The following is an 11,764-nucleotide window of genomic DNA, read 5'->3' as shown; positions in this document are numbered from 1 at the left end:
GAGGTCACATATAGTTCCTTGTAATTGGTTCCCTCCTTCCTACCCACTCTCCCTCTACCCTCCCAGTATGGCCATTCACACCACTGGTCCTGTAGGGATCATCTGCCCTGGATTCTCTATATTTCCAGTTCCTATCTGCACCAGTGTACATCCTCTGGTCTAGCCAGACTTGCAAGGCAGAATTCATGTCATGATAGTAGGAGCGGGGAGGAAACATTTAGGAACTAGAGGAAAGTTGTGTTTTTCAGAATGATGAAAATTGAAAGCCATCTGGAAACAGTCCATTGAACTAATGGACTTGGAAGCTGGAATTACTTCATGGTGCCTGACTACTAGTACCAAGTAGTCTTATAAACATCACATTGAAATGTCTTGAGGCTGGAGCATGCGGGAATGGAGCTAAGGAAATGTGAAACAAACCCCCAATGATAAAAAAAAGACTAGGTTTACTGATCTGATAAAAAACTGGTGGGGAACAGACTATGGTCTTTCATTATCTTTCAAATCTAGAACTAAATTCGTCCTCCTGGACCATTTAAGACCAAAAGGGCAGCATATACCCAAGGATAAACACAGGATTGGGAAAGAAGATAGGATGGAAACAGGCAGAGAAAGTAGGATAAAGCTTGGTGTACTGAGGGGTTATGATGGATGAGTTGAAACAATGTGTATAAATTGCTGAACATGAAACTATGATCTGTATAACTTTATGTAATTCACAATAAAAAGTTAAAATATATTTTTGTCCAATGCAAAAAAAGGATAAAAAATTATTTACCTAAGGACCTAGTGCTGCAGAGGGTTAGGAAGGAAGGCTAGGAGGAAGGATGGAAACTTAGGGAGGAAGTGGGATTAAGTGATGTCCCAAGCATAGGAACAACGTTGAGAGCTTGGTATAGGAACAATTGTGAGGCTGGAGCAGGACCTCGAGGTGTGTCGTTCTGTGTGCCTATGGTTGCTATGGGTCGAAACCAACTCAGTGGTGCCCAATAGCAGCAACAACATACTGCAATGAATGAGTGTAAACAAGACGTGTATAAATTGTTGGATGTAAAATGGATGATCTGTTTTATAAACCTTCATTAATTTGCAATTAAAAACTTTTTTAAAAACTTCTTTCTCATACCAGAAGTATTAAAATATGAGAGGATAATGGAAAATCATTTTGCAAACCATAAAGCAGTGTGCTGTGTTCTTAGTAACTCTTCTTCTTGTGTACTCATTCATTTTATAAAGGCTTACCATTTTTTATGAATTCTGGGAACAGAAATTACTAAGATATGGCTTTACAGGTGCTTAGGAAAGAAGACAGACAGAACTCATGATTATAGCATATTGTTTTAAAATATATGATCAAGGTTAACAAACTTCTTTGGATGCTCTGAGATGGGCTGTAACTTGACCAAGAATGAAAATGTTGGACAAAAACACATTTTGGACTGAGTGGCCTCTGGTCTGAAGTCTGAAGGAGGTTTGTAAACCAACCCAGTGAAATGGGGGGAAGGAAGGAATGTGCACAGAAGATACATGTTCATCTTCCTGCCTTGCAAAGGCAGTGCAAATCAAACTTTAAGGACTGAGCCAGCCAATGGAGTCACCTGGTCTTCGTTGTCAGGCCCTCAGAGTTAAGAGCACCCTGGTTGGGAGGAATAGAGGAGTGCACTCTTAAACTTCTAAGCACAGAGGAACCAGCAGATTTCTTTTCTGGATCAGAGTGATACTTTTTGAACAAGAGTGCTTCCCAAGAACCTGTGTTTTATCTTTTAAATGTTATCTCAAAAGACTTATTCTGATCATCAGAAGACTTACTCTGGTATAGATTGTAGAGGTTCATTATCGGTGCCACCATGCTAAGTATTTTTGTGTTGTATGTTTTATATAATGTAATGAGCCATTACAATTAGATTTTGAAAACAGAATCCACCATTGTGATCCTTTAACCAAAACTTTAAGCTGCCAAACTTAGTGGGATCATTTCTCATTCCTGTAGTTTATCCATGCCCACTGTTCAGTGTCAGATTTCGGAAGCCTTTATTTGGAGAGACGGGGCATACCATCATGAATCTCCTTGCAGTAAGTTGGAAGTTTTCTTTTTTTTACTAGGGTTTGTGTGGGAGAAGTATAACAAGATTCTTACTAATTTGTTGGTAGCCATTCCCGTAATGTTTAGGTAGGTAAAGATTTATGCTGGAGGAAAAGTTAAGAGCATGTGTGTGTGTGTGTGTGTGTGTGTGTGTGTGTGTGTGTGTGTATACACACACTTTGGAAAGTATGAAACTGGAGTGAATTAGTTCATGATTCCAAGCCCTTATCATACATTTGTTATAAAAGTGACCTTTCTTGAACAATTATTGTGAAGACTAGAGGTAATGTATAATTGAAACACTTGCATTTTTTTTGTTTTACTTTAAGTTTGGCATACTAGAAGTATCCTCTATGTCTACCTAGCTTACTGTATAGCCAAAAATTGGTCAGAGATTGTGCTCAAATACCTTGAGCCAGTAAGGTTTCCATTTCTGCTACATGTGGGCTGGGAGTCGTACTTTCCTTTCCTCCTGGGCTTCTCTCTGTGTTGGTGTAGGCTCTGACCCTGTTGCTCAAGAACAAGTGGTAGGTTGGCCCCATTAGATGCACACAACCTACTATCAGTCATGAATATTTGAAGAGTATATTGAGCTTTCTGTGACTGCTCACACCAGAACTTCTTATTAAATCTCTGGCTGATCTACATATTCATTGCTCAATCCAAGAGACCATTTACCTTTACAAGCCACTGAGATCACTACTGTAACCAACAATCCTGCAAAACCAATTGAGCTCCGAGTAATAAAGCTCTCCTGATTGAACTACCAGGGGAATATGGAGCTAAGGCATCATCAGGCAACATCACAGAATCAAATCAAATATTCTTACCTGATATTCAGAAGTTTCATGAGTGTTCTCTTCTTGGTGTGTTGTATACTCTTGGTCTAATTTCAGAGTACTGAAATAGTTGTTTTCAAAAACTTTTTCATTGCTTTTCGGGAATGGCTTCATTGATTGCCTCACTCCATCATACTGGAAGCTGTAGTTCCAGTTATCTTATAAAATCAATCAAAGAAAACTTGTAGACTTACCCATGTAATTATTTCTGGTGTCTTCATTTCTTTTTGTGTTATTGACATTTCTACTTTCTGTCATTTTTCCTTCTTAGTGAAGACTTTCCTGTATCATTTCTTGTAGTATACATCTGCTAGTAGTAAGTTATTTAAGTTTTTATATTTCTAATATCTTTATTTTACCTTCATGTTTCAAAGATGTCATTGTTAGGTGCCATCAAGTTTGTTCTAACTCATAGCCACCCTGTGTACAACAAAGCACTGTCTCATCATATACCATCTTCACAATTGTTATGCTTCACCCCCTTGTTGCAGCCACTGTCAATCCATCTTGTTGAGGGTCGTACTCTTTTTCGCCTCGCTTCCACTTTATGTTAGCTTTTTCCAGGGACTAGTCTCCTGACATTTCCAAAGCATGTGAGTCCAAGATTGATTTATTTGTTCTTTTGCAAGTGCATGATGCTTTAAATATTCTTTGCCAGTCTCAATTCGAATGCATCAATTCTCTTCAATCTTCCTTATTCAATGTCCAACTTTCACATGAGTATCAAGTGAAAATACCATGGCTTGGATCAAGCGTACGTTAGTCCTCAAAAGTGGAATGCATGCTCTTTAATACTTATCAGCAGATTTTCCAGTGCAACGCAGCATTTGTTTTCTTGACTGCTGCTCCCATGACCACTGATTGTGAATCTAAGCAAGATGTCCTTGACAACTGCAATCTATTTTCCTTTTATCATGATGTTTCCTATTGGTCTAGTGGTGAGGATTTAGTTTTCTTTACATTGAGGTGTAATTTATATTGAAGGCTGTGAACCTTGATCTTCATGAGGAAGTGCTTCGTGTCTGCTTCAACCTTCAGTAAGCACGGTTGTGTCATCTGCATATTGCAGGTTGTTAATAAGTCTTCCTTCAAACCTGAAGCCACATTCTTCTTCAAGGAGTTCTGCTTCTCGGATTATTTGCTCAGAATACAGATTGAATAAGTATGGTCTACGACCATACTACCCTGAACACGCCCTATATGTCAGGTTGGATAAGTATGGTGAAAGACTACAACTGTGGTGCACTTCTTTCCTGACTGTACGCCACGCGTTATTCCCCTTTTCTGTTTGAACAGTTGCCTTTTGATCCATGTATCGGTTCTTCATTAGCACAAAGAAATGTTCTGGAATACCCATTCTTCTCAAAGCTATCCATAGTTTGTTATGATCCTCACAGTCAAATAACTTTAAAACATTCAATAATGCATAAGTAAACATATTTCTGATATTCTCTGCTTTCAGCTAGTACCCATCTGATGTTAGCAATGATATCTCTTGTTCCAAGTCCTCTTCTGAAACTGGGTTGAATATTTGGCCACTTGTCAAAATATGTCAACAATTATTGAATGATTTTCAGTAAAATTTTACTTGCATGTAACATTAATGATAATGATCAACAATGTCATGCATATTGTTCAGTCTTCTTTCTTTGGAATTAGTATAAATATGGATCTCTTCTAGTCAGTTGTCCAAGGAGCTGTCAAGTAGCATAGACCATTGAGTGCTTCTAGTGTTTTATCAGCTTGTTGATACATTTCAATTAGTATTCCATTAATTCCTGGAGTCTTGTTTTAGACCAATGCTTTTGGTGCATCTTGAACTTGTCTTCCATCAGTTCTTGATTATATACTTCCTCTTGAAACTGTTGAATGTAGACAGATTATTTTTGGTACATTGACTATGTATTTATTCCACCTTCTTTTGATGCTTCTTGCATGATTCAGTATTTTGCCCATCGAATTTAAAATTATTTTCCTCTTAATTTGAATAATATTTTCCTGCTTCTTTACATGGCTAATATTTTTTTTACTGGATACCAAACATTGTGATTTTATTCTGTTGGGTGCTAGATATGTTTATGTCCCTTTAAAAACCCTTAAGCTTTGTTGTAAGTAAGTACAGTTAAGTTACTTGATATCAAATTTTGCTTTTAAGATTTGTAAGGTGGGACTAAAGTTGGGTTTACTTTAGGGCTAATAGCTCCCTATTACTCAGTGCTTTCTTTACTCAGTACTCATGAATTATGATGTTTTTCCTGTTTTACTAACAGAGCTACCAGTAGCCTATTCAGGTCCATAAAGCATATTATCTTGGCTGACTATTTGTATGTTATCTTTTCTCCTTTTCTATTTTCAGCTGATTACCTAGTCCCTATTTCCCTGAGAAAATGAAAGTAATTAAAAAATAATTTTTATACAGTTTCACCCACTAATTTGCCAATAATTTTACATTTCTTCTCTTGGCTTCTAGGATACCATTCTCCCTTGGTTTCTCTTGTAGTGATTTGCTGCTTTCCTCTCCACCTCAAAATATATCAGTTCTCTTCGTCTAGTGTCCCAGGCCATAACATTTAGAGCCATCTTTGACTCTTGTTTTTCATATACATGCTACATTCAGTCCCATGACAAAAAGATGTTCTACTTTCAGACACTATCTATACTCTCATATCTTCTCACCACTTTCTGCACTGCTAACACGCTGGTCCAGATTCACTACCTCTTGCCTGGATTAATTTTATCATGTTTATCAGATCCCCCATCTTTTACCCCTGCTCTTTGAAAGTCTCTTCTTTAAAGAGAAGTGAAAACTCTGGAAAAAAGCCCAAACCTTCCTCAGAATAAAGTCAACGGCCTTACTTACCGTGCCTACAAAGCCCTATGAAATCTAGCCCAGCGCTGTCACTTAGACCTCAGTACCTACTACGCTTACTCATTTTGCTTCAGCCACACCGAGTGTGTGTTTTCCTCTCCAAATACTTATCAAGTGCCTGTGATAATCGAGCCCTAGTGTTGCTTTTGATTATTTGTTCAGCTACTAATTACAGGGTCAGCAGTTCAAACACACCAACCACTCCATGAGAGAAAGAAGAGGTTGTTTGCTCCTATAAACGTTAATAGTCTCAGGAACCCTTCGCTATAAGTTACAAGTGACTTGATGCCAGTGGTCTGGCTTGTGATATTCCAGGCTTTGGGATATAGCCCGAACAAAACAAGTAAGAATTCCTGCCCTCTTATAACTAATCTTAAAGGGGTAAAAGAGTAAACAGATAAATGGAATGTTAAATGTTGATAAATGCTACAAAGAAAAGTCAAGAAGCAGGGATATCCACATATTTGTTTACTATCAGTTTGTTTTATTTCCTTGAAAATTCTACAGTCTAATTGGAGATCTAGAATACATATAGTTGGGCTTTCATTATATATTTTTTTATTTAGATAGAATTTATCAATATTGACTTTCTGTTTTTCTAATTTCATTATGATAAAGCAAATCCTGCTATAAGTGAATATATTTACTCTGCATCCATTTGCTTTTGCTTAGGATTTCAGGAATTACCAATACACGTTACCAGTAGTTCAAGGTCTGGTGGTTGATATGGAAGTTCGGAAAACCAGCATCAAAATTCCCAGCAACAGGTACAATGAGGTAAGATTTATTATGAAAACATATATTTATTTATACTTTAGTTTCTACTAAAAGGTGGAAAATATATGATTACATATAAATTTTAATTTTAATTAATTGACACAATGCAGTTCTTAATATTGTATGGCTTAGTTCAATGCTGGGCAATTTAATTTCCAAAAGAAAAGATGCTGAATTTTTTATTTTTTTCAGTCATTGTTTATACTTTTGGCCAGTTGATGCTCTAATTAACAGTGATAGATTTGTATTTTAATTAAGTCTAAAAATAACTTGACATCTGTAATATTAATAGTGGATTTTTAAACTGTGTTTTCCTTTTATTGTAAATACTATCTCTGTCCTTAATGTTTAAGTGTACAGTTCACGTGAAGTAAGTCATGAAATAGCTTTTAAGTAAGGTTCCAAAAGCAAATGGCTGCCTCTAATTTAAACTATAATTTGTGACTAAAATCACACACACACATTACCAGCATTTTATAAACAATACTATTTGTTTATCTACCATGTTGGATTCAGAATGATCTCCAAGTCAGTTCTAAAATGTCTCATGCAATCACTGGTTTTCCTAAGTGCAATTTTAAAAAGACTTTATTAGAATAGTGGTTATAATTTATTATTTTATTAGACAAGGTGAAGTTTCTTGAAAAATTCTTCTATTTCTTAGCATAAAATAATTCCTTTTTCTTCATTCAGTCATTCTCTCTGATTCATTGATTTTTTTCATTCAATAAACATTTTGTACTGGGTAAGCACTTAAAAGCATTTAAATGTCTTCCTAAAATCCTGAACTCAGGACTCAGCATTATCAGGAGAATGACCTAAGAGAAGGTCATCTTCACCTATAGCTTTCTGTATGATCATTTCTTCAAGCATGTTATAAAATTGTGGCTAGAATATATGCTTAATTTTTCCTGGTGGAGTGGAGGAGGTGGAAGATCAATTTTTAGGTATTTTGTGTGTGAGTACCAGACTTTATAATTCACTGATTTCGAATACTGCCCCTTCCTAAACTCATCCTCATGTTTCCTCTTCCATGCCATGTACATTCTATTTGCTTCTACTTGGAATGTCTTTTCCATATGTCACTTATCTGTTCCTGAAAAGTAAATCAAATGCTCCTAATCCTAGAAAATGTCCACAATGCCTTAGCTTCAATTTTGTGTTATGTTAGCACTAATTTCTCCTGCAGAATTGTTATAAAGGAGTAAATGAAATGAAGTACTGTTGCCTATCATAATTCATTGATCCATGGTATATGTTAGTTCCCAACTCCTTTCTCAAAGGGCTGTATCTGAGTAACTCTATAGGAAGGAACAACCCAGAATGGTTAGGATACTGGAAATCATTTAGGAGTGAAAATACTGAATTAATTATAAGTTCATATAATTAACTATAAGTTAATATAACTGTAATTAAATATTGACTTGACTTAACTCTAAGTATTTAGTTTGACAAAAATCAAGAAAGTAAGGGTGCAGCTCCTATCAATATGTCTGCTTAGACTCTCTAATGCATTCAGATTCGTATGGTTATATGATTGTAGGTCATACTTGGCTGTGGGGTATTCATAAGGATATCGAAGACAAACTACAGCTTGCTCGCCATACATGTCAAGTGTGTGTCTCTTGTTGCAGTCCGTGCAGCAGTTCCCTTAGTGAAATGGCAGTTGTCTTTTTTGGCATTCTCAGTTCTTAGATGTTAGCAGATAGTTCTGTCAGACAGATACGAGAGCCGTCCTGAATCACAAGCCTTTTCTACAGGAAACAATATCTCATGTAACAACTTTCTAGGCATCAATTCCAGGGTGATTGTAGGGGACATGGCTGATTATGAAAATGACTACATTTAGGGAAGCCCAAAGTTATGTCTGTCAGGCATTTATAATTCTGACTGCTCAAATATAGCATATCAGCTTTGCAGCCAGCCGTACTGGAATAGGGACCAGTCCACCTTCGTGACTAAATAAGACTATATTGTTTTTTAAATGCACATAGTGGCAGTGTAGGATCCCTAAGAGAAGGTGAGGATTATGATTGCCCTGCCTTACTGCTTGCAGTTTCCAGGCCATAGCACAGGGAAGAGGAACCAAAATTGAGCTTAGTGGTTTTCCAAGTTGAGAATATAGGAAGGTGCTAATGACTAGTTGAAGTTGTCAAGGATTTCATACTTAGGTCAACAACCAGTGCCTGCAGAAGCAACAGTCAAGGAATTAAACGATGTATCACCTTGGGCACATCTGCTGCAAACTATAAAGTATTAGAAAGCAAAGATGTCACTTTGTTGACTGAGACCTGCCTGACCCAAGCTGTGGCCTCTTCATTCACCTCATGTGTGTGATGCTGTATAATGAAGTCATAAGCATTAATGCATGTATTTGTATTTGTGAACAAAACCATGGACTGTCAGAAGAATGAACAAGCCAGTCATAGAAGAAATGTAACAAGAACGCTCTTTAGGAGGGAAGATAATGACACTTCATCTTACTTATTTTGAACATGGCATCAAGGCCCAGCACTAGAGAAGGTGATTGTGTTTGGTAGAGGGTCAGCAAAAATACGGAAACCCTCCAATACCATTGTACCGAGGCAAGAAAATCAAATAACACAAAAGTGGAAAAAATAGTAAAGTTGTCTTTATTCACAGGCAACATAAAGGTCTATGTATAATTCCTAAGGAGTCTATAAGATAATTGCTAGAATTAATCATTGAATTTAGCAAGGCTCCAAGATACAATTTCATTTGCAACAACCAATTGTATTTCTCTGTACAAGCAATGTACAATCAGAAATTCATTTAAAAGCTATACTGTAGCATTAAAAATATAATATCCTTAAGAGCTGTAAGAGTTATTAAAAATTTTTAAATAATAAAAAATGGTTAAGTTACACATTGTTGTCAAAATATAATGTCCTTGAAAGAGGAGACCTCACATCAGCTAGGGTCATTCCTTCAAGAAAGGGGAAAAAGGAGATAGATGACCATCAGCTTGATGCTGTACAACACTGAGACAAGGCTGTGACAAATCAACAGGCCCTCCACAGAAATGGGAGGAGAATCTTACTGGAAAATCAAGTTAAAACCAGGGGAGAGGGGCATCAACATTTCAGAGGAGGCACTGATATTTCTGTTGGTGGGTATGGTGGTAAATGGGGAGGAGCAACCTCACATTGGCAAGCGGTGCTAAAAAAATAACTGTGGGGAACCTAAGAGGAGAATGAAACTGGTTTTATATTCCTGGATTGACACTTCTAATAAATTTCTACCTAACCCTTGGTGAACCCCTCCATGGACTAAGCACAAGGATGACCTTCGATGCTGATCTTAGGACCACACCAGAAGGACTCAACATGGAAGCCCAATTGAACAAACTGGGCCCTACCTCAAAACTAACTTGGACTTAGGACTGAAATTCCGTGATGAAAGAGGAGGCAAAAGATGGCCACCCCAAGACTGTAGAAAGGCCGGCTGTTGGACCTTGGGTGGGACCCACAGCTTAGTGGGCATCCAATGAAAGGGGACTCAGATCTAAGTGTATATTTAATACTGCAATGCTCCACCTGATGGCAGGTATTAATCTGACAGGCAAGTTAAAAGAAATGTTACAGGAAATTTTCACCTAACACCAGCCCCCATGATCACATAAACCAGTGATTCTCAACCTGTGAGTCGTGACCCCTTTGGGGGTTCTAGGACCCCTTCACAGGGGTCGCCCAATTCATAACAGTAGCAAAATTACAGTTGTCAAATAGCAACAAAAATAATTTTATGGTTGGTGGACCACAAAAACACGAGGAACTGTATGAAAGGGTTGCTGCATTAGGAAGTTGAGATCCACTGATATAAACAGAGCTTAATCAATTAACAAATCAATCTTTATAAAAAAACATCTCATGGATTGCCTCTTGCAGCTTGATTATACTCACGTAAAATATCAACAGTGCCATAAACTTTATGACTTTAGATAAATTATTGATGTTATGATTGCAGTTGCCTTATACTCCAGGTGGTGATTGACAGTGTTTTACTTTTTGTTTGTTTATTTGAGGTTTTTTTTCCTTCCCTTTTCATTTCTGTCTTTCTTTGTTTTTGTTTTCTTTGGTGTTTTTTCTTGTTGGTTTTTGTTTTTGTCATAAATATGACTGCTAAAGTAAATCAGAGTTGCTCATGTTTTGTGGACAAGCAGACGGATTCTGGACTGCCACTTAATTCTACCTCCAATCCAAGAACAGTTAGTTATCATAACTGCTTGATATTTATCTGCATGAAGTGAGCACTGAAGGGTGCCCCAGCAAATTGTGGTAAAGAAAGCAGATGGTGCCCAGTTATCAGTTGGAATATCTTAGAGACTTTTGTTCAAACAAGCAACCAACTAGTTCAATGGAACAAGCACATCAGTCTGTATGATCCAAAGATGACAATAACAAAATCCAAATATGATTAAGGGGAAAGTATCAGAACTTACATTATGAACACCACTTTGTAGGAGACTGTGGAGAACAGTGGAAACCCAAAATCCATCTGCAGAGTATCTAGTCAGATTAAACCTATGGCAGATCCCCTCTTGCCACAGGCGAGGGACTCAAACAGCTTTACTATCAGACAGAGACTATTGTAAACTTTGTTATGTTAGGTCAGTATGATACTTGGCCAGTTGACCTCCCTCTTGAACCAACCTAATTTTGCGATAGGCTTAAATATTTCTCCCTTGTTCATGACAGAAATGTCGTTGATGGTTTTTAAAATCTTGTGGATGTTTTTTTTCTTCCTTATTTTTATCTTTATGTTATTATTATTACTCTTTTCTTTCTGCCTCGTTTTGTTTTTGTTTTTAATTGTTTATGTCAGGCTTCCCAGTTCATGAAACACAGAAGAAATAGATGAGTAGAAACAGTAACTGATGCGATGCACTGGTTTATCAGGGATGGGAAGTGGGGGAGAAGGTGAGGTTATGGAAGCAAACAATGAATTCAGAAAGAGAGCGAGAGCGCTAGAATGGATTGTGATGAACTATATATAGCTCTTTTTAAAAGTGACTTGACAATGCAAGCGTCGGTTAAGTGAATTTTTTTAAAATCGTTTTGTTGGAGGCTCATACAACTCTTATTATAGTCCATACATACATAATTGTGTAAAGCACATTTGTACATTCATTGGCCTCATCATTTTCAAAACATTTGCTCTCCACTTAAGCCCCTG

At 37.1% G+C, this 11,764-nt stretch overlaps 1 protein-coding gene across 3 annotated transcripts in view; it reads left to right on the top strand.

Moving 5' to 3' along the window:
• The window catches only part of ZFYVE9 (zinc finger FYVE-type containing 9), a 204,773-nt gene that overhangs the window by 164,055 nt on the left and 28,954 nt on the right, over nucleotides 1–11,764 (top strand). For all 3 annotated transcript variants that reach the window (XM_045291901.1, XM_004699425.2, XM_004699424.2), the window contains 2 exons: nucleotides 1,991–2,073; nucleotides 6,464–6,568. In XM_045291901.1, coding sequence (XP_045147836.1) covers nucleotides 1,991–2,073; nucleotides 6,464–6,568 — 188 coding nt within the window. The remainder of the gene's footprint in view (nucleotides 1–1,990; nucleotides 2,074–6,463; nucleotides 6,569–11,764) is intronic.

This window comes from Echinops telfairi, unplaced genomic scaffold, assembly GCF_000313985.2.
Source record: "Echinops telfairi isolate 266 unplaced genomic scaffold, ASM31398v2 ScPeMD7_443;HRSCAF=831, whole genome shotgun sequence".
In the NCBI taxonomy this organism is placed as follows: Eukaryota; Metazoa; Chordata; class Mammalia; order Afrosoricida; family Tenrecidae; genus Echinops; species Echinops telfairi.
The sequence above is the reverse complement of the archived record's forward strand: the minus strand, read 5'-3'. Positions and strand labels throughout refer to the sequence as shown.